General features: G+C 34.2%; 1 protein-coding gene across 3 annotated transcripts in view; it reads left to right on the plus strand.

Moving 5' to 3' along the window:
* The window catches only part of ntrk3b (neurotrophic tyrosine kinase, receptor, type 3b), a 296,182-nt gene that overhangs the window by 255,611 nt on the left and 14,071 nt on the right, over positions 1-26,500 (plus strand). For all 3 annotated transcript variants that reach the window (XM_073908114.1, XM_002662753.8, XM_017356972.4), the window contains 3 exons: positions 5,803-5,933; positions 12,970-13,142; positions 19,661-19,904. In XM_073908114.1, the coding sequence (XP_073764215.1) occupies positions 5,803-5,933; positions 12,970-13,142; positions 19,661-19,904 (548 nt within the window). The remainder of the gene's footprint in view (positions 1-5,802; positions 5,934-12,969; positions 13,143-19,660; positions 19,905-26,500) is intronic.

Genomic DNA, 26,500 nt, shown 5'->3' on the forward strand with positions numbered 1-26,500 from the left:
TTTCTTTATTTATTTAATGTGTGTGTGTGTGTGTGTGTGTGTGTGTGTGTGTGTGTGTGTGTGTGTGTGTGTGTGTGTGTGTGTGTGTGTGTGTGTGTGTGCGCGCATACATGCTTGCATGTTAAAAGAGTTTCTAATAAATTACTAAGACCTGATAAAATACAAATACAATTACAATTTAAACATAAACTTCATGTCAAATTAAAGGAAATTGGCTTAGTGAATATATTATAAAAAAATCATGACCGTTTTATCACAATAGTTTATCAGAATTAAATGCAGATTTTGTAAGCAGACTGAGACGTATATCTACATAGCTGCTTTAATAACGATGCAATGTGTGTATGTCACTGTATAAGTGTGTATATTTGAACTTGCTGAAAATATTAAGAAAAGAGAGACTGCACGTTAGTTTAGTATAATATTAGTATTACAGCATTAGTAGTTTTTTTCGGTAGAGCATTTGTGTTTTTAGGTTTCAGTACTTTAAAATGCGCACAAATAATTGGAAATGACAATGAACATTGATGGCAAAGCATTACAAGTCCCAGGTGAGTTCCAAAACAGATGGCAAAAAGAGACCTTTTACAATTGACTCTCATTTGCATCACACTCGTTTTGTTTGGGAAAAGCGAACTCAGAGGAGACAAAAAAAAAAAAAAAGCACGCAGAAAAAATATCCAGCTGTGACTGTGTGCAGCAATTGGCGAACACCATCTGCACAGGAGCTGACCTTTTTACACAATGCGAACAACTCACGACTGAAGCCTTTATTTACACTTGTACACGTGTGCGCTAACACAACATGCACAACAGCAGCAGACACAGAACCTGTCACTCATATTTCACTATATTTTGAAGCCTCTTAATAAGGGGCATTGTCTCTTATGATGATATTATTATTTGGATAATTGCGAGCCTCAACCTTTCTCTTCGTTGTGTGTGTGTGTGTGTGTGTGTGTGTGTGTCTGTGAGATTATATTACAGTATAAAGGCTGATAACCCACACCAACATGGGGAGCACATGCAAACTCACCAAAAAAACGCCAACAAGCCCAACCTGGGCTCGAACCAATTACCTTTTTTGGGGGGACAACTTAATTTTTGGTCCCACTTTATATTAAGTGTCCTTAACTACTATGTACTTGCATCAAAAAAAAAAAAAATACAATGTACTTAATGTGTTTATAATGTATTTCAGAACACTTGTGGTGTTTTTGAGTTGGGATAGAGGTTGGATTATGGACAGGTTTGGTGGTATGGGTAGGTTTAAGGGTGGGTTAAGGTAAAAGGATGGTCAACAGTGTTATTTACTAATGTAATTACAGATGTAATTACATGCATGTATTTAATCAAGCATAAGTACACAATAAATACACGTATTTACACGATAAGTACATTATAACAAACTATTAATTCCTGTGTAAGTACATATTAGTTAAGGCCACTTAATATAAAGTGGGACCTAATTTTTTTTTTGTTAAATCCACTTAAATTTGTAAAAACTAATAAGCGAAAAAGTTAGGCAAGTTTTAACTAATAAGGCAGGTTACAGTAATTAGGCAAGTTCTTGTTTAACAGTGGTTTGTTTTGTGGTCAACTGAAAAAACAATCTCTTAAGGGGGTTGATAATATTGACCTTAAAATTATTTTTTTTTAATTAAAAACGGGTTTTATTCTAGCCAAAAGTAATCGAAAAAGACTTTCTCCAGAAGAAAAAATATTATAGCAAATACTGTGAAAAATCCCTTGGTAAACATCCTTTGAGGAAAAAAATAATAATTTTATACATATACATATATATATATATATATATATATATATATATATATATATATATATATATATATATATATATATATATATATATATATATATAAATATATATTTATATACATATATATATATATATATATATATATATATATATACATATATAAATATATATTTATATACATATATATATATATATATATATATATACATATATATATATATATACATATATATATATATATATATATATATATATATATATATATATATATATACATACATATATATATATATATATATATATATATATATATATATATATATATATATATATACATACATATATATATACATACATATATATACATATATACATATATATATATATATATATACATACATATATATACATATATACATATATATATATATATATACATACATATATATACATATATATATATATATATATATATATATATATATATATATATATATATATATACATACATATATACATATATATATATATATATACATATATATATATATATATATACATACATATATACATATATATATATATATATACATATATATATATATATATATATACATACATATATACATATATATATATATATATATATATATATATATATATATATATATATATATATATATATATATATATATATATATATATACATACATATATACATATATATATATATATATATATATATATATATATATATATGATGACATTGCTTACGGTTCTAAGCACCCTACCGGAGGGTGCTGGTCACTATGGCGCCATCCATGCAGCAACAAAGTAAAGGTCTATTAAAAATACAAAAAAGCTATACAATTCCAAACGGTTCGCGATACATAGCAAATTTATTTTTATACCCCTTTTGTAACCACAACATACAGGCTTGAAATGACATGCGAGAGTAAATACTTGTCTTAAAAACATAAATTATATAAGCTTTCAGCATTTTTATGTTCGTCCTTTTAGCTTGTATTATTCTAGACTTTTTATTGCTGGCACTTTTATTGCCTCCTAGTGATAAATCTGTTGTATTCCTCATTTGTAAGTCACTTTGGATAAGTGTGTGTTACATTTTATATTTATAGTTATTCTTTTGCCAATGAATGAATGATAATGGATGGAATGTTTGTTTGCGCTATTCCCAGTATTATTATTGTTAACTAAAAAAAAAAAAAAAAGAATAACTATTGAAATAAATATCTGATGAAAAACTGTTTTGGCAAGTACTGTGGATAATAATATATACTGTATAAATAATATAATAAATTATAATATTGTCATTTTTTCTATTGTATTTTTTTAATTTTATTAAGAATTTATTATTCTTATTTAATATTATTATTATATATAATATATAATATTGTGATAATATTATATATTATTATAACAAGTTTTATATATATATACACACACACACACACACACACACACACTGGACATAAAATATGAAAAGTGTACAAAAGAAATATATTTACATATATATTTATGTTTTATTCGTATTATATAAAAATATTTAGATATGAATTAGGGTTGGGCGATGTCGACTAATTTGGCATCGTACGATGTCTAATGTGAAACATCGCAAAGGACGATGGTATTGTCGTCGGTGATAAATTAATTATTTATGAATAATTAATTAATTCATAATTAATCAATTATATATGGCCTACCATATTAACTACCTGACCCACATGGTCTGTTTTACCCATAACCAAACAGAAATAAAGATAAGTTAAACACAAATTAACACCTGTCAATCACTTTTTTCCGCGGGCCTCTGGCATGAATAGGCAGAGTGATCTGTGTTGTTATAATGGTCGACAAACTTGGTTGATAAAAAAGGTGCACAACCAACAGATACCAACCAACAGTATCTGAGGTTTTTGCTAAAATTACTAAGCACAAGGGTGAAATCGAAAGATTGACACGGTGTACTGATGCTGTGACGCGTTACCTGACAAATTCAAAAGACAGAAGAGTCCTTAGATAGAGACAAGATTAAATATCACAGAGCGGAGGATCACGATGCCGGCTCAGGACCATGGCATCATCTATCCACCCAACTCTAATATGAATATAAAAGAGCATTTTATACTTATGTATTTATAAGCCATGCATATATAAATACACACAACACGCACATATACATTTTGGTAATTTGAACTTTTATTTTGGATGTGATTAATCATGATTAATCGTTTGACAGCACTATTACTTTAAAAAAATGATTATATGTATTTTATTTTAGTTATGTAATAACCGTGTTGCCAACTATATTTAAAAAACTAAGATAATGTATGAAAATTAATAATAACAACTGAAATAAAACTAAAATATAATACAAATGGTAAATGCTGATACAATTACTCAACTTACAATGTAAAAATCTGAATATAAGCCAAATTCAAAATAAAAACAGCATAACTATTAATACTAAGTGTATCTTAATACAGAATAAATTAACTAACATTAATCATTGCCACACATGAATTTAAATTGTACATTCCTTCATTCAATTTCCTTAATCTTAGTCCCTTTATTCCTTAGTGGTCGCCACAGCGAAATGAACCGCCAATGTATCCAGCATATGATTTACACAGCGGATGCCCTTCCAGCCACAACCCGTACTGGGAAACATCCATACACATGCATATGTATGCGCATGCACGCACACACATAAGCACGCACGCACACACACGCACGCACACACACACACACACACACACACACACACACACACACACACACACACACACACACACACACAATCTGCTTGCCTCAGTGCTAACCACTGAGCAAACATGTCGCCCTAAATTGTACACCTAGAATAAAATTGGTAGCACTTTATTTAACGAACCAAGTTCCACCTCAGTGTGCACGTTCGGGTAAAGGGAAGAGACTCCAGAATGCAATGAATGATATTTATTTAAATAAACAAAATAAACAAACAGAAATAGGGGAAAAACATGACCAAAACTGGGCTGGCAAGGCAGGACTGGACACAAGACAGGATGACTCCAACAAGTGGAAGACAATGAACTTGCACAGGACAGCAAACATGAGGAGAATATAAGCAGAAATAATTAACACATGAACAGGTGAACCTAATACTGATCATAATGATAAACTAATAATGGGTTAACAAGGAGGGTGGGACTAGACAATAGACGGGAGAGCACATGACACAAGAAAACACTACAAGCCATGTGCTCACGTAAAACAGGACAAGAACACCCAGCCAATGAGAGAACTCATTAACTGCGTGTTCACAAAACTATATTAAAGCACAATACTGAATCACACCACAAAACCATAATGTAAATACCCACCCACTTGCTTAAACAATACCAACAAAAACAGACGCAAGACACAAGCACACTGTAGATGAAAACACCTTACCATGTGCTCACCCATATGCAACGCGGATGCTTTATCTCAGTGCCAACCGAAACCAACTAGACAGACGCTAAGAATGAAACAGCGTGATGCAGACAAAACAAACTCAAACACGAGTAAAAGAGTGCATGTCCCAAGCATGCACAGACCTCGCGCACCTGCTTCAAGTGGGAGTGCGCATGGTCTGAGTGCGCTCACAACGGCGCCCATACAAAGACACAATGACATACAGGACAAGACAGAGCTAGTGTCTGGACTCTAAACAACAAAACAATAATTTTGCAAGACCAGAGTGGCAGAACCCTGACACTCGGTAGCAAAAAAAGGGGGTTTGCAAAACAACTCGAGCACAATTATCATATATATTAAGTTACAGTATTTTCTAGTTGTTAAAAACTCTCAAAAAAGGATCATATAGGAATACAAAACAAAACTTACAGAACATAGTAATTATACAAGACTAACTCTTTAGTATCTGTTCACAATTCAGACCCATTCTGCTGCATGACTGCGAAACGGTGACCTTGACATCCAGAACAGATCTCTAATAAGCATTATGGTTTTCTCTCTTTCAGATGTGCAGCATATTAAACGGAGGGACATTGTTCTGAAGAGGGAGCTGGGCGAAGGAGCTTTCGGGAAAGTGTTTCTGGCCGAATGCTACAACCTCAGTCCCACCAAAGATAAGATGCTGGTGGCTGTAAAGGTGAGGCATGATTTTGTAGTTACTGTAAAAGCCAAGTAGGTATCGCTGCAGCCTAGAGACCTCCAAGTAGGAGGGATGACACTGCAAATAGGCTGGGTCTAGGGTTGGTGTTGTAGACGTTAATAAAACACAACCGGTTACTGTAAAGTTGGGTTTAGGGTTGGTGTAGGTTTTGTAGACATTCATAAAACACAATAGGTTATTGTGAGGTTGGGTTTAGGACTGGTGTAGGTGTTGTAGGCATTACAAAAACACAACAGATTACAGTGAGGCTGGGTTTAGGGTTGGGGTAGGTGTAGACATTAATAAAACACCACCGGTTGCCAGGAGGTTGGGTTTAGGGTTGAGGTAGGTGTTGTAGACATTACTAAAACACAACAGGTTACTGTGAGGGTGGGTTTAGGGTTGGGGTAGATGTTAATAAAACACAACAGGTTACTGTGAGGTTGGGTTTAGGGTTGGGGTAGGTGTTGTAGACAATCATAAAACACAACAGGTTTCTGTGAGGTTGGGATTAGGGTTGTTGTAGGTGTAGACATTAATAGAACAATAGGCTACAGTGAGGTTGTGTTTAGGGTTGTTGTAGGTGTAGACATTAATAGAACAATAGGCTACTGTGAGGTTGGGTTTAGGGTTGGTGTAGACCAGGGGTCTCAAACTCAATTTACCTGGGGGCCGCAGGAGGCAAAGTCTGGGTGAGGCTGGGGGATAAGGGATTTCACAAAAAAAAAGTCCTCAAATGTAATTATTAACAGTTTTAATTATTTCTTCTGAGCATGAAGTGTCCTGAACATTAATAGAACATTGAGTGAAGATTATGAACAGTTCTTCTGAACATGGCATCTTTTGCCTACTCCTTGCTGCCAGAGACTTGACAGCGCTTCTTCTCACAAATCTGAACCACATTTGGCTTTAAAGCGGAAGCAGTTGAGACCCTCAGTATGGCTTGAAGATGATCATCATTAAGTCTAGACCTGTACTTTGACTTATTGAAGTTCAAGGTGGAGAATAACTTCTCACACACTCAAAACTTCCATTCCCTCACCTAAAAAAAAGGTGTATATATGTATAAATAAAACACCCCCACCCCACTCCAGTCACATCAGTCTGTACCAGTCTGTATCTACCTATAATATATATAAGATGCAGGCTGTAGCTAGGTAGGTGGCAGGCTGCAGATAGGTAGCTAAGTGGCAGGCAGGGGCGGGAACAGCTTACCTTGGTTCTGGCCGGCGCGAGTTCCCTCCTAACTTCCCGCCCCTCACAGCGTCTAACAAAGGGGCGGGGTGCGTGGTGACGCTCTCTCTCCCCGCTCCGCTGATTCTGTCAGGCCCCGTTTACACTAGTGCGTTTTAGTTTTAAAACGGCGTTTTAGAATGAAAACGATCCGCATCCACACTCGCGTTTTACCCAGCGTTTCTGAACTGCTCTCCGTCCACACCAAAACGCTGAAAACGCACATCACGTGACCACACACACACACTTTGGCAAGCGCTGCAGCCTGTCTACCCAGATGAGAGCTCTGCTAGTCGGACTTCTCATCAAGCATCTCCCGCTGGATCTAATCTCACTATATTTATTAAACGTGATATTTCATTCATCTTGTTGTCTTTATCTAACGACATATTCCCTGACTTTGGGCATTGGAATCTATTACTTGTTCTCAGGTAACGTGTTTTGGCTGAGCGCAAAGATAAGTTAATGATTAATGTAACCACGTAGCCTACATTCTGTATATTGACTGATCGCTTGCCTTTATTTCCTATAATGTATAAACTTATTGTATGTTATACTTTTATAATGGCCATTATCGATTATTAAAACTGATATTCAGCAAAAGAGAGGGTGTGTTTCGTATTTTCACTGAAATTGAAAGGAGGCAGTTGTTATCGGCTCCGTTTTGTTATAAATATCCACACAGTGAAGATGACGCTCATCTTATGCAGCACGACGCCTCAACATTTCTGCTGTCTGTTTAGTTGTTAATATTAAAATAAAAATAGGCAGTTCCTTATATCAAGTTTACATTTTATTGTTGAGAAAGTGAAACAACGTAGCCAGGGTGATGTGAATGAAGTTATAAAGTACACGGTTCCCTGCAGGGCCGGAGTGGGACACCTTTTCAGCACCGTTTCAAGCCTCAGACCGGCCCACCTCAGTTCACGACTGACTATATTAAAATAAGGTCATTTCCAAATCAGTTTCTAATTACACTATCACATCTTTTTTTTTGAGAAAACAGCTGCTTTAGAAATTCAAATGTTCTACAACCCTAACAGTATTATTTGTCTTAACAATAAAAACGAAAACAATAAGTTACTCTAATGAGGATCGAACCCAGGTCCGCGGCGTCTCAACCTAACATGCTAACCGCTGGATCACAATAGCTGTGTTCAGAATGATGACACAACTAAGTTTTATAATCATTAAAGTAGATGAAAAGAGAAGAGTTGCGGTAAAATAATGAATAAAAAGGCTGTGGTCAAGTAAATAAATAAATTTAAAAAGTGTGACTGCTGAGAGCAAAAGATTCTGGAGCTACGGACACCGGCCCTCGCGGCCAAAAAACGGACCGGCCCACCGGGAATTCTCCCGGTCCTCCCGATTAGCCAATCCGGGCCTGGTTCCCTGTGAAGATTGACGCGTGTCCTTGGTATGTTTTCCATATCGAACTGAGAAGAAGAGATGCAGCCTTGATCAAACTTGCCAAGTCTGAACTTACACGGAGAAGATTCAGGACTGAACTGTGTGTTAGGCTACTTAATATTGAGGAAAAGCCCCAATCAGAGAGGCGAATGTCTGCAGCCCCGCCTCCGTTTTCAGATGTCTCCGTCTTTCCCCATCCACACTGAGACGGAGCAGCAGCGTTTCAGAATGAAAACGGCCTCTCCAGCGTTTTTGAAATGATCCGTTTTCAGCGCTCGAGAACTCCGGCGTAGTGTGGACGGATTCTGTCAGTGTACAGCGGTCGGCGCGGGCTACAAAATATTGCACTGAGGGCCACAAAAGGGCCGCGAGTTTGAGACCCTTTGTGTAGACATTAATAGAACAATAGGCTACTGTGGAGCGACGCGGTGGCGCAGTAAATAGAGCTGTGGCCACACAGTTAGAAGGTTGCTGGTTCGAGTCTCGGCTGGGTCAGTTGGCGTTTTTGTGTGGAGTTTGCATGTTCTCCCTGTGTTCGTGTGGGTTGCCTCTGGATGCTCCGGTTTCCTCAACAGTCTAAAGATATTCCACTGGGGTGACCCCTGATTAATAAAGGGACTAAGTTGAAGTGAAAATGAATGTATGAATAGACTACTGTGAGGTTGGGTTTTTTGTTGGGGTAGGTGTAGACATTAATAAAACACAACAGTTTACTGTGAGGTTGGGTTTAGGGTTGGTGTAGGTGTTGTAGGCGTTAATTATGCACAACAGGTTACTGTGAGTTTGGGTTTAGGGTTGTAGACGTTAATAATGCACAACAGGTTACTGTGAGTTTGGGTTTAGGGTTGTAGACGTTAATAATGCACAACAGGTTACTGTGAGGTTGGGTTTAGGGTTGTAGACATTAATAATGCACAACAGGTTACTGTGAGTTTGGGTTTAGGGTTGTAGACGTTAATAATGCACAACAGGTTACTGTGAGTTTGGGTTTAGGGTTGTAGACGTTAATAATGCACAACAGGTTACTGTGAGGTTGGGTTTAGGGTTGTAGACGTTAATAATGCACAACAGGTTACTGTGAGGTTGGGTTTAGGGTTGTAGACGTTAATAATGCACAACAGGTTATTGTGAGGTTGGGTTTAGGGTTGTAGACGTTAATAATGCACAACAGGTTACTGTGAGGTTGGGTTTAGGGTTGTAGACGTTAATAATGCACAACAGGTTACTGTGAGTTTGCTGTATGACATTTGAGTTGGTGTCTTCTGAAGAGTGTGGTGAAATTGTGCGTGATAGTCATCATTTGAATGACTAAGTGAATGAGTGACAGAGTGAACTCCCCCTTTCTCCAAGTAGTCTGCACAACTATTAAAACAATATCCTTTTACAGTACTGTAAGGATATTCATTCCTGGGATTCACAATACCATTCATCTTAATTCATCTTAATTTTAGTAATGGCCATTCATCTTACTTTCTTGTTCAGAATAAACATGGTTTGTGTTAAGCACAATGCATTTTTTGCTTAAACCCTTTCAAAAGAAATCAATCAGTTAATGACACACAAATGTTGTACCATAGTAATGTTTCTTTTGTATTGCTTCTCCATTTGACACCAAAAATAAAACCAGTTGAAAACTAGTCTAGAGCTACTTCTTGAGGCCAATAATATCACTGAACCATTGAAAAGCGCTCTCGCACATCCTCTGTAATTCAATGTTCTGCCTCACCAGAGCCCACTGAAACTATTACATCATAAAGATAGCAGAAGATGCTGTGAAAATGCTCCAGTGTCATGAGGATGTTATGAACCCAGGACTGTCAGACCACTACTCCGGGCACAAACACATCCCATGACAGAAACAAACACGTCGCCATCTGTGCCGTAATATACGCCATTCTCTGATGATGCCTCCCTCTGCTTGTGTCAGAGAGTTCGGGGGAATTGTGTAATTAAAATCAAATTGCATCATGTGCTGTTCAGACCAAGTTATCATTTAATTGGTAGGAACAGGACACAAAATAAAGGCTAGTAGCACTTTTTTATTTTGCAATGATTAAATAATATTACTGGCCTTAAGATTTTGGTATGTTTTGAATTTAATTGTGAGGATAGCCTGTGATTAAGATTTACTAAAAAATATTATATTACTAATGTGTTTAAATTTTACTGCTATGTGTGAGCCTGGAGCACAACATGTTGCACAAGTATATTTTTGGAAATACATGGCATGGGTCAAAATGATTGGTTTTACTTTCAGGCAAAAATCTTTTTTCAGTATTATATGTATTAACTAAAGATTATTTTTCATAAAGATATTATGCAAACGTTCTAGAGTAAATATATCAAAACTTTCTTTTTTATTAGTAATTTACTTTGCTTAGTACTTAATTTGGACAACTTTAAAAGGCGATCTTCTCAGTATTGCGATTATTTTAACCATAAGATTACAATGAAATATTTACAAAATTGTCCCTTATGACTGGTTTAGAGGTCCTGGTTCACATATATATACTATGGTAACAGACAAAGGGGTTTTAAAATGTAACAACCTTGCATTTATTTATTTTCCCCTATACAACACGTGTTCATTTTTTTTTTCAGTCAATATATATATCCAAAAATCTTGTTATTGATATTTAGAACAAGCATTTTGATGGCAAATAAAAAATATAAAAATACAAGATAATTTGATGGCAAACGAAAAAAGCTATTAATGATCACATAGCAGCCCCGAAATGTTGTTTGTCATTAAAACTTTTGTTTACTCTACACTTTTGTCAGAATTTTATTATTTTTTTGTCATTTACATGTATACTCAAATGTATTATGATCACTTGTTTCTTTTTTTACTTGCTTTAACAGATGTCAGAATATGCATGTTGTTTTATTTACCATATCTGTTTCTCTGAATGATGCTGGAACATTATTTCAAGGATATTTAGACTTTTTTTGCAAGCTAAAACTGTAAATAAAATAATGTTCTGTGTGCATATTAAACATCCTGCAGATTTAATGTTTGTGTTCCTTTAAATCAGCTAACCACTTAAATTGTGACAAATCTTCTTATAATAAAAATTAGCTGGCAAAGTTTGCTAAACTTTAATAAATAAAAAAAAAACCTTGCATGATCTCACATCTATCATAAACCCACAAGACATGTATGGCTCTATTTGTTGCTATTTTCAGACCAGCACAACCCTAATTTTCCCATTTTGCACCATGTTTAAATAGCAAATCCATTTACACAACTTTGTGGACTCATGGGTGTTCAGTTCTATTAAGTAGGTGAGTAAACGCACATTGTTGTTAAAAAAAATATATATTATTTTCTACATAAATATAAAAACCACTACCTCCATGCCTGTCGGGTTTTGGAGATGTTATGCATCATGAGGCATAAGAATAGGATGCATGTTTGGATATCTCAGTTTTTTTGACCACACTTCGTTATTCTTGTTCATTTATTAGTTATCTGGAAATTTGAACTGAATTCAGAAATAGTTTTGAAACAAACACAAGTTTCCTTATCCACAAAAGTGAAAGAGTAAAGTGAGGAGTAAAAGTAAAGTAAAAAAGAAAGCAAAGAGGCAGAGTGGAGGAGGCTCGTTCTTTATCCTTGTGCTGTAGATGGTCTGTTTAACTGTTTTCTTGCTAGTAAAGCGTTCAGTTTTTCCACTTACAAAGTCTGCCATGTAAATAGCAAATGCACTATGGTGCGATGCAACCCTGTTAGATTAAGGGCCAGGGCGCAAAGCGTATTTTTGTCTTTAAAATAGCAAGAGTGGATGCGGACTAGCCCCCTTAGTGCTTAGATTTCACCTAGATCTTTAAAATAGAGCCCTTTAATTATTCTGCATATGCATGAAATGGAATTAGGAGTGTAGTGCAAACCACCTTTTAAAGCATCTCCTAAAATGGTAGATGTAATATGTCTAACGCTTCGGGGTAAGCTGTGTCAGGAAACAAACTTGCATACACCATTGCAAAATGTTACACTACTACCCAGTATTATAATATTCAAATCTCATCCTTCTTACTGATGTGCAAAATTAGGCATAAACTAGAAAAAAAAAGAAACATATCTAATGTCCATAGATGTATTGTACATAAAATGTCAACTGTGTATGAACTGAAGAGGTCTCAGATTACTCCCTCAACCCCTTTTTGTTTCGAGAATTCATGCAATGGCCTTTTGTTGTACATTTTGGTCTCATTTCAGCTGATGGCAGACATCCTGAAATGCAATTAGACATATTAGTTTAACCTCCATCTAATTTCTCCTTGCCCAGAGGACGAGTTGAGTAAAAAACGTGGCACCCCACTCTCCGCCATGCATTTGTTCTTGTCTCTACATCTCCCAGAGTGAACACGCTTTCTATCTCTCTCACAGACTCTCAAAGACCCGACCCTGACGGCCAGAAAAGACTTTCAACGGGAGGCTGAGCTGCTCACGAACCTCCAGCACGAGCACATTGTCAAGTTCTATGGCGTGTGTGTGGACGGCGACCCTCTCATCATGGTCTTTGAATACATGAAGCATGGAGACCTCAATAAGTTTCTGAGGTAGATTTTTTTTATGTTACACTAAGGACACTGCATGCTTAAGAATGAAGTTTAGCCTTCCTACACACTTCACTGTTATTGGGAATTTTACAACCAAGGGTTATTGTAAAAACGTGCCTCTTACTATATTTGTACAAAACTCATAAAACATACAATTGACTGCAGTTTCCAGATGAAACAAACCTGCCTGTTGTAAAAATATGGTTCTGTACAACGGAGAGGGAATCCAAATGCAGCAATTATTTAGACAGAGAGCGGTCAGTCAAGCAATGGTCAAGCTCAGGAATCAACAGTATTCATGTGCGCAATCCAAAAGAGAAATCAAAAACAGACAAAGAGGTCAGTGCATGAGGCTTACATCAAAATCAATAAACAAAGCAAAGAATTCAACATGGCAAGGCAATGAGAAATGCTTTGTTAGTGTACAGAAAAAAAAACAAGACTCAGCAGTGTCAGTGTGTGTGTGCTGTATAATTATATAATGGGTCAGCTTCAGCTGTGCATGTTTGCAGTCAGTCAGTATCAGGAACTGGTGTGTATGTGCAGTGCATGCTGGAAGTTGTAGTTCTTAACTTCTTAACAATAACTGGCCTAATTACCCCAACCTAGTTCACTTTATTGTCTTGAAAAATATCAACTAAAATATTATTTACTGTCATCATGACAAAGATAAATAAATCAGTTATTAGAAATAGGTTTCTAAAACTACTATGCTTAGAAATGTGCTGAAACAATCTTCCCTTCATTAAACAGAAATTGGGAAAAAAAATTAACAGGGGCGCTAATAAGTCAGGGGGGCTAATAATTCTGACTTTAACTGTATATACATAAGTATATATATATATATATATATATATATATATATATATATATATATATATATATATATATATATATATATATATATATATATATATATACACATACACACACACACACACACATGTATATATATATACATGTGTGTATGCATATATATATATATATATATATATATATATATATATATATATATATATATATATATATATATATATATATATATATATATATGCATATACATATGTATGTATGTATGTATGTATATATATATATATATATATATATATATATATATATATATATATATATATATATATATATATATATATATATATATATATATATATATATATATATAAAGAGACACGCATCTCTCATAAATAGACTCCTACATATACACATATAATTTATTTATTTATTTATTTATTTATTTGTTTATTGGTACATTAGGATGACTTGTAGAACAATTATATTTCTCAACAAAATGTATTGTCATACACAATTTATTTCACAGAAACAAGCAGAAAATTCACAGGTATTTAAAATGTTTTCCATGTACTGCATATGAAATCATTTTTCTCAATTAAATTTGATGCAGAAACACAAAAAAAATGTGGTTTCAGATAAAATGCTAACTGGAAATGAATATTAGAATAATTGACATATTTTGACGCCACATGCATGTATTTCCACTGAGCCTGTTTTTGAAATATCAGGTGTACTATGCTTTAGGAAGGCTCTCTGAAATTGCAGGAGGTGAAATTACTCTAGCTCCTTAGGAAAGCTATTTTGGCCAAATTATGTGGGAATATCACATGCACCTTCCTTAAATCATGTAATTTCATCATGCTTTCCAACAAGCAATGAACATTTTCATTTCAAATGGTAGATGGGAGAAGCCAGAATAATTTTTTATTTCTCACAGTTAGCACAGAAAACTTAAGTAGCAATTTTTTTTATTATTAAAGTACCATCTTTGTCTCAAATATCTCACTGAAAAATATTTAAAGAGATAGTTTACTCAAAAATGGAAATTCTGTCATAATTTACAGTACTCACCCTTTACTTCTTCCAAACCAGTTTGACTTTCATTCCATTGCTAACCACAACAAAGATATTTTGAATAATGTTGAAAACTGGTAACTTCCATAATATACATTTTTAATATGGATGTACATGAATATATTTATAGCATATTTCTTTGTGTTCGCAAACAAATTTAATAGTCAAAAGCTGAATAAGTTATGGCAGAGATGTTATTTTTGGGTAAAATATCCTTAAAAAGACAAATATCCCCTAAAAAAACATTGCACAAATATTGAGGTTTATAGTGCATTAAAATTAAACAATAAAAAAAAAACAATTTATTCAATGGTGCGTCACTCCAAAACCATCTTCCTCTCCAGAACACATTATTAAAAATATTTATGAAATCAGAGAGATTTTTATATTGCTTAACCAAATTTCTTACACTTCAAAACATTTATAAGGAGAATTTAGCAGTTTAATCCAACTCTGCTACAGAAACACGATGACTTATTTTGATTTTGGCTTTTATTCGCATATTAACATTGATTATAACCAAAATAATTGGGCCTGCGAGCTCTTTGAAACAACACAGATCTGAAGATTAAAGGCTTTCTAAATTAAAGACTTATTTTAGCAGATGCAATTCAGAGATCTGAAAGATTCACTGATAGGAAATAGTTACATATGAATACAGTATATAACTATGAGTTACATATATCTGATGCACCTCAAATCAGTCAGAAAGTTTCATTTCTCTATTTATATAGACTGATGACCCGAGACAGCTTGCCAGGTCTTAAAACACAAGAATCTATTTCAGAATGGCAGTTTATGATTGAGCTTCATTGTATTCATGTCACAAGGTGGATTGAAGCCGTGTGAATCGTAATTTGCAGGGGAGAACTGTGAAAATATAAAGGCAGATCGGGTTCTTGAGTGAGATGATTGTCTTGTGGGAGCAAAGCGATGGGTGATGATAATAAATTATTCTTTTGTGTAGTGAGAGATTTTTTTCTTACACTTATGCAGATGGCCGGACTTGCATTTCAAGGAAGAAAAAAAAAATGATGAAATTCATTTTTGAAAAGCTGCAATGAGACAAGTCTGCTTGATTTTTCTGTACAGCAAAAATATTCTGCTAGCAAATTTTGGTGAAGCTTTATGCAGATGATTTTGATGCAGAGGTTTTGGACCGTATGGAAAACTCAAATAAAAAATGAAAGTATTCATTTCTAAATTTACTTTAACTTGTATTTTATTGTACACAATAAAACAAACATTATTTAATGCGTTCCTTATAATTTACATATATTTCAATTTTAGTTTTTCCAATACATTTAAAAAAAAGTTGGAACAGTAAAGTATTTACCACTTTGTAATGTTGCCATTCCTTTTCACAACACTTAAAAGACATTTATGGACTGAAGACAGAAAGTAATAGTGTTTCTGGTGTAAATTTATACCATTCTTCCTGCAAACAAGTCTTAAGGTGGGCAACAGTATGGAGTCTTTGTCACATTTTGTGTTTCAAAATGTGCCACACCTTCTCTATTGAAGACATGTCGGGACTGCAGGCAGGCCAGTCAAGTACCCATTTCCTTTTCCTCCACAGCCAGGACTTTGTAATGTGTGCAGTGTAATGCAGTTTTGCATTGTCTTGTTGAAATAAGCATGGGCAAAAGATGGCAGCATATTGTGCTCCAACATCTCAACATCTAATGGTGCCATCACGGAAGTGCAAGTTACCTTTGCCAAGGACACTGACACAATCCAATACCATAACAGATACTGGATTTTGGACTTGTTGCTGGTAACAGTCTGGATGATCCTTTTCTTCTTTGGTCCAGAGCACACAGCATCCATCCATCTACTATGTGATGGTCCATCCCAGATGCATCCAGCACTTCTGGACACTGTTAACATAGGGATTCCTTTTAGAAGAGTACAGTTTTAACTGGCATTTGTCGATATAACTACATATTGTGGTACTTGGTTTGTGGTTTGCCAAATTAGTCTTAAGCTCCATGTGGTGATACAGATGAATGATGATTCTTGCTGCAGTGCCACCTTGACTTTTTTAAATGTGTTGCAAGAACTAAAATTGGTTATGTGTACAAAAAAATTAAAAAATAAATAAAAATCATGAGAAACATATAATAATATTTGTTATATTGTCTGCAATTAAATACAAGTCAAATAGGAAAAACAAATACTATGGAAGACAATGGTTAGAGCTTTCTTTAAAATATATTTTGTGTTCAACATAAGAAACTCAAATAGGTTCGGAACAAGTAAAGGCGAGTCAGGGTTCCCACTCTTACATGGACATTAAATTCTTAAAAAATAAATAAATAAATAAATAAATAAAAAACGCTAATAATTTTAAATAAAGCGCATTTGCCACTCTTCATCATCACTTTAGATTTAAATCTCTCTCATATTTTCTTAAGAGCCTGTGAAGTTCCATCACCGATGGAACAGCTGTATTACAGCTGTGTAATATAACCAAACATTATACGGAATAAATGTCTTAACTGTAAATATGGGGAAAACTGGGATCAATATCAGACTGTTGTTGTAAATGTTTAAATTAGAGCTGTAAAAGAGTAATAAAAGTTAGGCCCGATAGGACCTGAGCCCAGCAGAATTCGGCCCGAGCCTGGCAAGTACATTTTGATTGACAGCTTTTTAAAATCTCAAACCTGTTTACAGCCTGACATTATTCAAATGTGCACATGCACACAACTCTTTTGCTTTTTTTCAAGAAGAGTTGTTTATACGTGTTTTAACATAATTTATTCATAACAAACATAGGCTATAGGCCACTTGGAAGTTGGAACTAAGAAATAAAATAAGTCCTCTGTAACATTGTTACATCTCAGCACTCTAAATAGGCCTAGGTATATACACTTAGTCTTTAAATTGGCTACCACACCAATGAAAAGAAGTCTTTCCTAACAAATTAAATTTAAAAAAAATTCTAAATTATGTTGAGTACTTTGGCAATAGATAATAGATAAAGGCTCTGCGGAATTTGTTTCGTCACTTCTCTTCACGATCCGGCCTTAAGGCGATGGTGAAGCTGAATAATAAAAAAATAATGGCAACATAAGCCTATATACTCTGTCTACATTATGCATTTATGGTTTAATTAATATTTAGTTATAATTTGAAAATCTTTTACTCACAAAGATTAAGCAACGTGTTTTTGTGGAGGAACATTATTGAATCCACTGTAAATGGCTTTAGCGCAGTACTGCGCTCACTGATGGTGCGTCCAGCAGCACTGAACACCCTTCCACTGCTGCTGGCCAAGATGCATAGTACTGATCTGGCTAATTTTGCAAGTTTTGGGTAGGATTGTTTGTTCATTTTCCACCAGCCAAGAAAATTCATTCATTTTCCATGACAGCGGTTTCAATGTAGCGAGTGACCTTGTCATCTTCCCTATCAGCTTGCTGTGTAGTGTATAAGCGACTGCCGAAATACCTTGGCGGCTAGAATGACCATTCTTTTTGATCTTATGGCTGGCCTTGCTCTTTTTGACTTCTCCGTCATCAGTTGTTTCACCTTTGCAGGGATGGATAATAATGTTGTAACAAACGATTTGATTACTTTCTCGCGCCAATCGAAATGAATCACATGACTGTTCATTTACCTCACAAGCCCAAGCCCGGCCCATTCTAAAACAATAGAAATTCATCACGCTAATCGAAATGAATCACATGACTGTTCATTTACCTCACAAGCCCAAGCCCGGCCCATTCTAAAACAATAGAAATTAAACCCGAACCCTTCAGGTTCCTGTGGCTTCAGGCAAAGATCTTCAGCCCTAGTTCAAATGATTAATGAAGGTACTATGTGTATCACTGTTTTTAAAAGCAGTACTGTACAATTGTTAAAATAACACAATCAATTTTTAAATTCGAGCACTTTTAGGGAGCGGTGTTTGTTTTTAAAGTATTTTCCAGGCCTTGAATGCATATGTCTGAAATTTAAGTGCTTTCAAAAAGTGTGGGAACCCTAAGTAATGATGACTGAATTTTCAATTTTGTGTGAACTATCCCTATAAATGGCTTCTTTAGAGATCACACCTTTTAAACATTGCTAAAAATCTAGAAGTGAATTGAATACTTTGTTTTTTTCCCACATATTCCACAGCCAGACTCGTGTGCTAAAGCAGCGCAGGCGTTAGGATTGTTAGCTCTCTTGATTGTTAGCTCTTCAACGTACAGTTTGAAGAGCTTCGCCGCTGAAGAGGCACTGACCACAAATTACAGTGGAGCCCTTCAGAACAGCCGCCTTATGCAAATCCTGCCGCAATCAGACAAAAATCATTTTTCCCGAGCGAAGAGAAAAATCGAAAAAGAAGTTAACCGAAGGGGCGATTTTATTTCAGCAGTCAGTCCAAGCCAAAGCACATCTTTCTCCGCCTTTGACTCACTCACTTCAAATTAGACAGCTTTACGGGATTAAAGGATTAGAGGGGGGAATTATTTTATGGGGTGCATTTGAACACTTCGACCTTGTGCCCTTTTACATTGATCCATAATCAATTTTCCCTGCTCGGATCCAAAACGTGACTCTTCGATGAGTAATTGCGAAGCTGGACGTTGAAGGACAATTACTGCCAAGTGTAACCAACAGGACTTTTCTCCTCATTTCAGAGCACATGGTCCGGACGCCATGATCCTGGTGGACGGCCAGCCGATGCAGTCGAATGGGGAACTGGGCCTTTCGCAGATGTTGCATATCGCTACACAGATAGCGGCAGGCATGGTCTACCTGTCCTCGCAGCATTTTGTGCACCGCGACCTGGCCACCCGCAACTGCCTCGTAGGGAATGGGCTGCTGGTGAAGATTGGAGACTTCGGGATGTCCAGAGACATTTACAGCTCGGATTACTATCGAGTAAGTATCATAAGAATTCATTTTGTTTAATGAACTGCCTTTTATATCACTGCAGATACCCTAATGTAAAGTTATGGGAATGTTCTGGATTCAATGCTTACTTAAAATGTGATATTCCTTTAAGGGGGAGTTCATGACTTTGTAATTAATTTAGTTTAATAAACTTTGTTTTTTATAGTATCACTGCACATAGACCTACACTGTAAACAATGTTGGGTTACACACAATCGATTTGTGTTGGGACACCATTAAGCAATTAAGTTTTTATACATTTAAGTGGATTGAATATAAAATAATTAAGTTGTTGAAAAAACCTCAAGAATTGCGTTGTTTCAGCGCATTTGAAATAAGTAGTTTAAACAAACAGCAAACAATTTTTTGAGTGTAATGTAAAGTCATGGAAATGTTCTGGATTCAATGCAACATGGTATTACTTGGTATAACTTCAATCAAAGTTCACTCAAAATTTCATTTTCTCACAATGACATACACTGAAAAAAATGATTCATTGGATTTACACAATTTTTAAAGATAAGTGGTTTCAAACAATTTATATGAGCTGAATTTAAACAAACACATTACATTGAACAATACTTAATTTAATTTGTTTAAATCAGCTCATATAAATTGTTTGCAACCACTTACATAAAAAAAATCCAATAATATTTTTTTCAGTGTAGTTCTAAATGCTTATGAATTTGTGTGTTCGGTTGAAAAAAAATGGTAGTAATAGAAGTAAAACAAATATAATAAAGTTTATTGGAAAAAGTGATTAGTTTACTTTTATTTTTTTAAGTGTATACAATTAGCATAATTATATAAAAAAAAAACTTAAGCCGACTAAGTCAACTTAACAGTTCCAAGGTACAATGGGTTTACATAATTTTGTAAAGTCAATGTGTTGCTTTTAAGGCAATTGGTTTACTCTCTTTAAGTAACTAATCACTTTTTACAGTGCACATTAAACAAAACTAAATTCAATTAGTTTCCATTTAGCCCGTATAAATTGTTCGCAACCACTAACCTAAAACAAATGTTTTTTTTTTGTTTTTTTTGTGAAGTTCTAAATGTTTATGAGTTTGTTTTTTTTCAGTTGAACCTAAAACAAGAAATCCTGAAGTAGAGGTTGATCAATATTAATTTTTTTTCAATGCCGATAGCTGGGTTGGATCATTCTTTGCAGACAACTGATTATTTAACCGATAATTTTTAAATGAATGCTGGATAAAAATAAAAACATAATAATAAATGTGCTAAATTAAGGTAAATTTACAAATTCATTGAAAATAAATGCAAGCAGAGCAAAGAAGTTCAAAACTGTATTATTATTATTATTAATATTATTATTATTATTATTTATATTTGTAAACTTCACAAGAATGAAACGATTTTAATAAAATAATGGATATAAAAAATATATATACAGAAATAAAAGACAATAAGACTATAGTTTTTCAATCAATAAAAGAATACTCAAACATACAAAATATCAAAGTTAAAGTATGCTGACAATGTCCATGACAATGCTTTAGGCAGCGGGGATTTGATCACATAGCTTATGGCTGTTATGAACTGAAGTGACTGGAAAGGGTGTGTTGTTATTTTATAGTGACAGATGCAACCAGAAAAAAAAAAAAAAAAATTATCAGATATTTGCCGATATTTGATAGTTCTGGGAATCAAATATTGGTGCCGATATTTCTTTTTTCCAATATTCTTTAGCATGTCATCCTTTGTGTTTAAAAACAGAAAGAAACTCAAACAGGTTTGGAATAAGCAGAGGAGTAAAATATGACAGAATTTTTTGTGTGAAATATCCCTTTAACTTACATTGCCTGTTTTTTTTTTTTTTTTTTTTTTTGTGGCTTTACCCAAGAAAATTATGTATATCACTTTATTTTAAAGTCCAGTTCCACATGCTTTGCACTTCTTACCCAATTATGGTAATTATTATAATACATATAACTGGTTGCTAACTCTGAACCTAACCTTAACCCATGTAGTTACCTAAAATTACAGTACTTTTTTAGGTAATTACAGTGTATGTGCACAAACTAAAATAAAGTGCAGCTAAATAATATATATTTTTCTCTGTATGGAAAAAAAATGGATGAAAAAAGCTGAATTTGCATCTCTCACGGTAAGCTGTGAATATGTGAGTGGATGAAAAAAAATTATATTTAAAAAAACAATCCACCATTATGCTGCATTTTGCAATTAAACAACTTTCCCCTTTTCATTTGCTGTATATATATATATATATATATATATATATATATATATATATATATATATATATATATATATATATATATATATATATATATATATATATATATATATATTTTATCTTCCCACATTGTCTAGAACAGATGTAGTAAATGTTAGTGTGTAACATGCTAATCAAAGTTAAAGGATTTTAGTTTTTAATTTGTTTCATTTGTTTATATATGGTTGACAACCCTTACAGTAAGTTTGACATTCGCATACAGTACGCAGTATATGTGAAGTATGTGGGAAGACACTGGCACCTAATAGCTATTCCTGGCAACAGCCCTACATTTAAATCAACACCTGCCATAGTATTTTTCATAGTATCCAATGAATAATTACATTTGACGGCATACTTAGTTAAAAGAAATAACTGCTGTTTTAAATATCACAACAATAATGTCTATCATATCCATTTATCGTATCGATCTGTCCATCTATAGTATCGATCAATATCTATGTATAGTATCAGTTTTTATCCATCCATCAAAAGCAATCAATCTACGGTATCAATCAATCTATAGTATCAATTAATCCATCCATTCATCCACAGTATCTATAGATCGATAGGTGAACCCTTGGTTTGAAAGTTTTTTTTTTTTTATGTGAATAAATTAGGGCTGGGCAGTATTGCAAAAAAAAATTATCTCAATATGTTACATATCATTCAATATCGATAATTATTGAATAATTTAACAATACATTTAGAAATTTTATGATTTTTTTTAATTTAACCACTTTAATTTACCAACATACTTAGACAAATAGTTTTAATAGTCAAAAACTAAAATATTAAAACAATATCTGATCTCTTTATAATAAAATTAACACAAGTGTTATAGATGCTTAAACTTGATAAAATCTTAGAGTGTGCAATGGTAAAAGTCTGTAACATCTGTAAGGTGTGAATAATATTAATACTGTAAACAAATGTAATTGTACAATTTTACTAAGTTTTATTAAGTTCAAATACTGACTGCAACATTACAAATTGTGAAGTTGGATGACTACATTACCACTTTGCAAAAAAAAAAATCATTGATGGGAAGCAAGTATCTGGGATGCACGAGAAAAGAAACCAAAAGGCACTCTAACGACTTCCTTTTTTATTTACAAATGTTTTTGCATGTGAAGTTATTCTGACCTGAAGGGACAAGCGCAAATGCGGGGGCGTTCGCTCACTATTCTAATGCCCAAGGCGCTCGCCTACAGTAGGTCGCCTCTATGCACACACCATCCCTAAACACAAGTTTTTTACACGTTATACAGTTAATAACTGCGTTATTTGCATTATTTTTTACGCATTAAATATTTAAAATAATCATGTGCATTAACGTGCTAATTTTGACAGCCCTAATATATATATATATATATAATAATATATATATATATATATTATTATATATATATATATTATTATATATATATATATATATATATATATATATATATATATATATATATATTTCATATATATATATATTTCACTCTTTTGTAGCACACTAGCTTTTACGTAGACAACCATAAGACAAACATATTAAAAATAACGCCTGAATAAATTATTTTTTATTTCAGAGAAACTTCATATAAAAACATAATATGCTCTAAAGAGAAAACAGAGAGTGGAGACATGGAGACAAAATCTTTGATTCAAGATGGTCATAAGCAGATTGTCTCATGGAGCCCAGAAACATCTTTATCGGCCGCACATACACATACGCACAGTCTGCAATATTGACAAAGCAGAGAGCTTACGAAATTATTACCGCATTGGACACGTTCACAGTGTCAAGTGATTATAAATAGCAGATCCTGCCAAGCACGTAATCCACACATGGCGAGTCATATTGACGTTTGTTGTCCTCTGGGGCTCGAGCGTCTGGCCACAGGAATGAAGCATGACTGCAAGGGAGATTGAGGTACTTTCATCAGTGACCAATTCAACCGCCTTTTCCGAGGCGTTATAAGTGGCACATCGATGTTCTGTCACCTAATGGCTTGCAGAGTATCTTTTTGCATGAGATGTTTTTTGATAACTCTCTTTAGAGCCACTGATGGTTGTAAACAGATTCAGGCAAAATGACAGCACAGGCTCGATTCATGAACGCACTGTGTGTACTTCTAAATGCTGTCTTAGGTTTTCTGCACAACAAATTGGTTAATACATGATTGGAACAAGTCAAAATTTACAAACAGTTTTTTTTACACCCCATTAATAGACTAGTCCTGTCACGACTATCTATCTAAAGTATCTATCAACCCATTCATCTATCTATCCATCCATTCACCCATCCATCCAAAGTATCCATCTATCTATTTACCATATCTAACAATTCATGCATAGTATCTATACATCCGTCGCATCCATCCATCTATAGTATCAATATATCTATCTATAGTATCAATATATCCATATACACTATTAATATACCCTTCTATATTATTAATATATCCATCTACACTATCAAAATATCAATCTATAGTATAAATATATCCATCCATAGATCTATCGTTTTAATATATCTACCTATTGTCTCAAAGTATGCATCAGTAATATCAATACATCCATCCATAGTATCAACATATCTGTAGTGTAAACATATCTAAAGTACCTATCAATGTATTGTATCAATCTTGTATCTATTCATTTATCCATCCATCCATAGTATCTATCCATCAATCCAATTTATCGAATCATCCCTCTATCCATCTATAGTATCAATATATTTGTCTACACTATCAATATATCCGTGTATAGTATCAATATATCCATCCATATATCTATAGTATCAATATATCCATCCATAGTATCAATATATCCATCCATAGTATCAATATATCCATCCATATATATAGTATCAGCATATCTATCTATCTATCTATCTATCTATCTATCTATCTATCTATCTATCTATCTATCTATCTATCTATCTATCTATCTATCTATCTATCTACCCATCCATCCATCCAAAGTATCTTATCAACACATCAATAAAAATATCCAAAGTATCAACCTATCTATAGTACAAACATATCTATATATCTATTATGTGTAATGCATGGATATTAGCATTATTAGCAGTTCAAATGGTATCACAGTTACTGCACAAGTCTGTGTTAATAGTTCATTGACAATGTAAATGAGCCAACGAGTAAGTGTGATCTTAAAAACAGACTTACAGGAGACACACGCATATCCCAACCCTTAAATAATGGAAATTACTTTCAAATCCCTCATAAAGACAAGCAACTAAAACTGGTTAAGCAATCATTCAAACCACCATCCACTATGTCACCTTTGGGCTTTGTGGTTGAGGCTGGAGAGATTATCCTGGCATCGTGAAAAACTGATAAGCACATTAGAAAAATTAAAGATTGCGAGTAGTAGAAGAAGAATCTCTTTGCTGATTGATCGTATTCCTGTTCGGTCAGCATGGTGCGAGTATCAGGAAGCAGGCGATGTGTGTGTTTTTATTTTTATTTTGGTAGTCTGTAAACTGGATTACTGGCTAGTCTGTGGCTCAGTGGTCGTGGGCTAGATTGGATTATGGGTATGAAGAGCAAAGCAGCATGGTGCAGAATGGATTACAGCCCCACTAGAGATACTCTCTGGGCATTTACGCTTTTATACTTAGTAACGGGAAACAGGTTCATGCATCCATGACGGGTAACAGATTTAAAACACTTGACCGAATTTCAAGTAAAAACAGACCTTTAGAGAGTTTGGAAAGAAAAAGGCTGGCTGCTGTATTGGGTAACACTGGCATCAGTGGTTTATTTTAGTGTTGTCAAATGATTGTTATCATCATATATTTATTTTCTACTATTCGCACATTTGAAGTAACTGTGAAACCATTTGAACTGCTAAAAATGCTGATATTATTGTATTACACCATGTACTTAGGGCAACGCAGTGTCGCAGTAGGTAGTGCTGTCGCCTGACTGCAAGAAGGTCGCTGGTCCGAGCCTTGGCTGGGTCGTTGGCGTTTCTGTATGGAGTTTGCATACTCTCCCTGCATTCACGTGGGTTTCCTCCGTTTAATAAATACGATGGATGAATACGATAGATAGATGATAGATATATGAATATAATGGATGGATGATGCATAAATACGATGGAGGTATATGATGGATAGATAATAGATGGATAAATAAAATAGAAATATGATGGACGAATACGACAGATGGACCGATGAATGGATGGATGGATTATTACGATGGCTGGATGGATGGATATATTGATAAGATGGATGTATATATTGATACAATATACTGATATAATGGATGGATTGATGGGTGGATGTATTGATAAGTTAAATGGATGG

Source organism: Danio rerio, chromosome 7, assembly GCF_049306965.1.
Source record: "Danio rerio strain Tuebingen ecotype United States chromosome 7, GRCz12tu, whole genome shotgun sequence".
Lineage (NCBI taxonomy): Eukaryota > Metazoa > Chordata > Actinopteri > Cypriniformes > Danionidae > Danio > Danio rerio.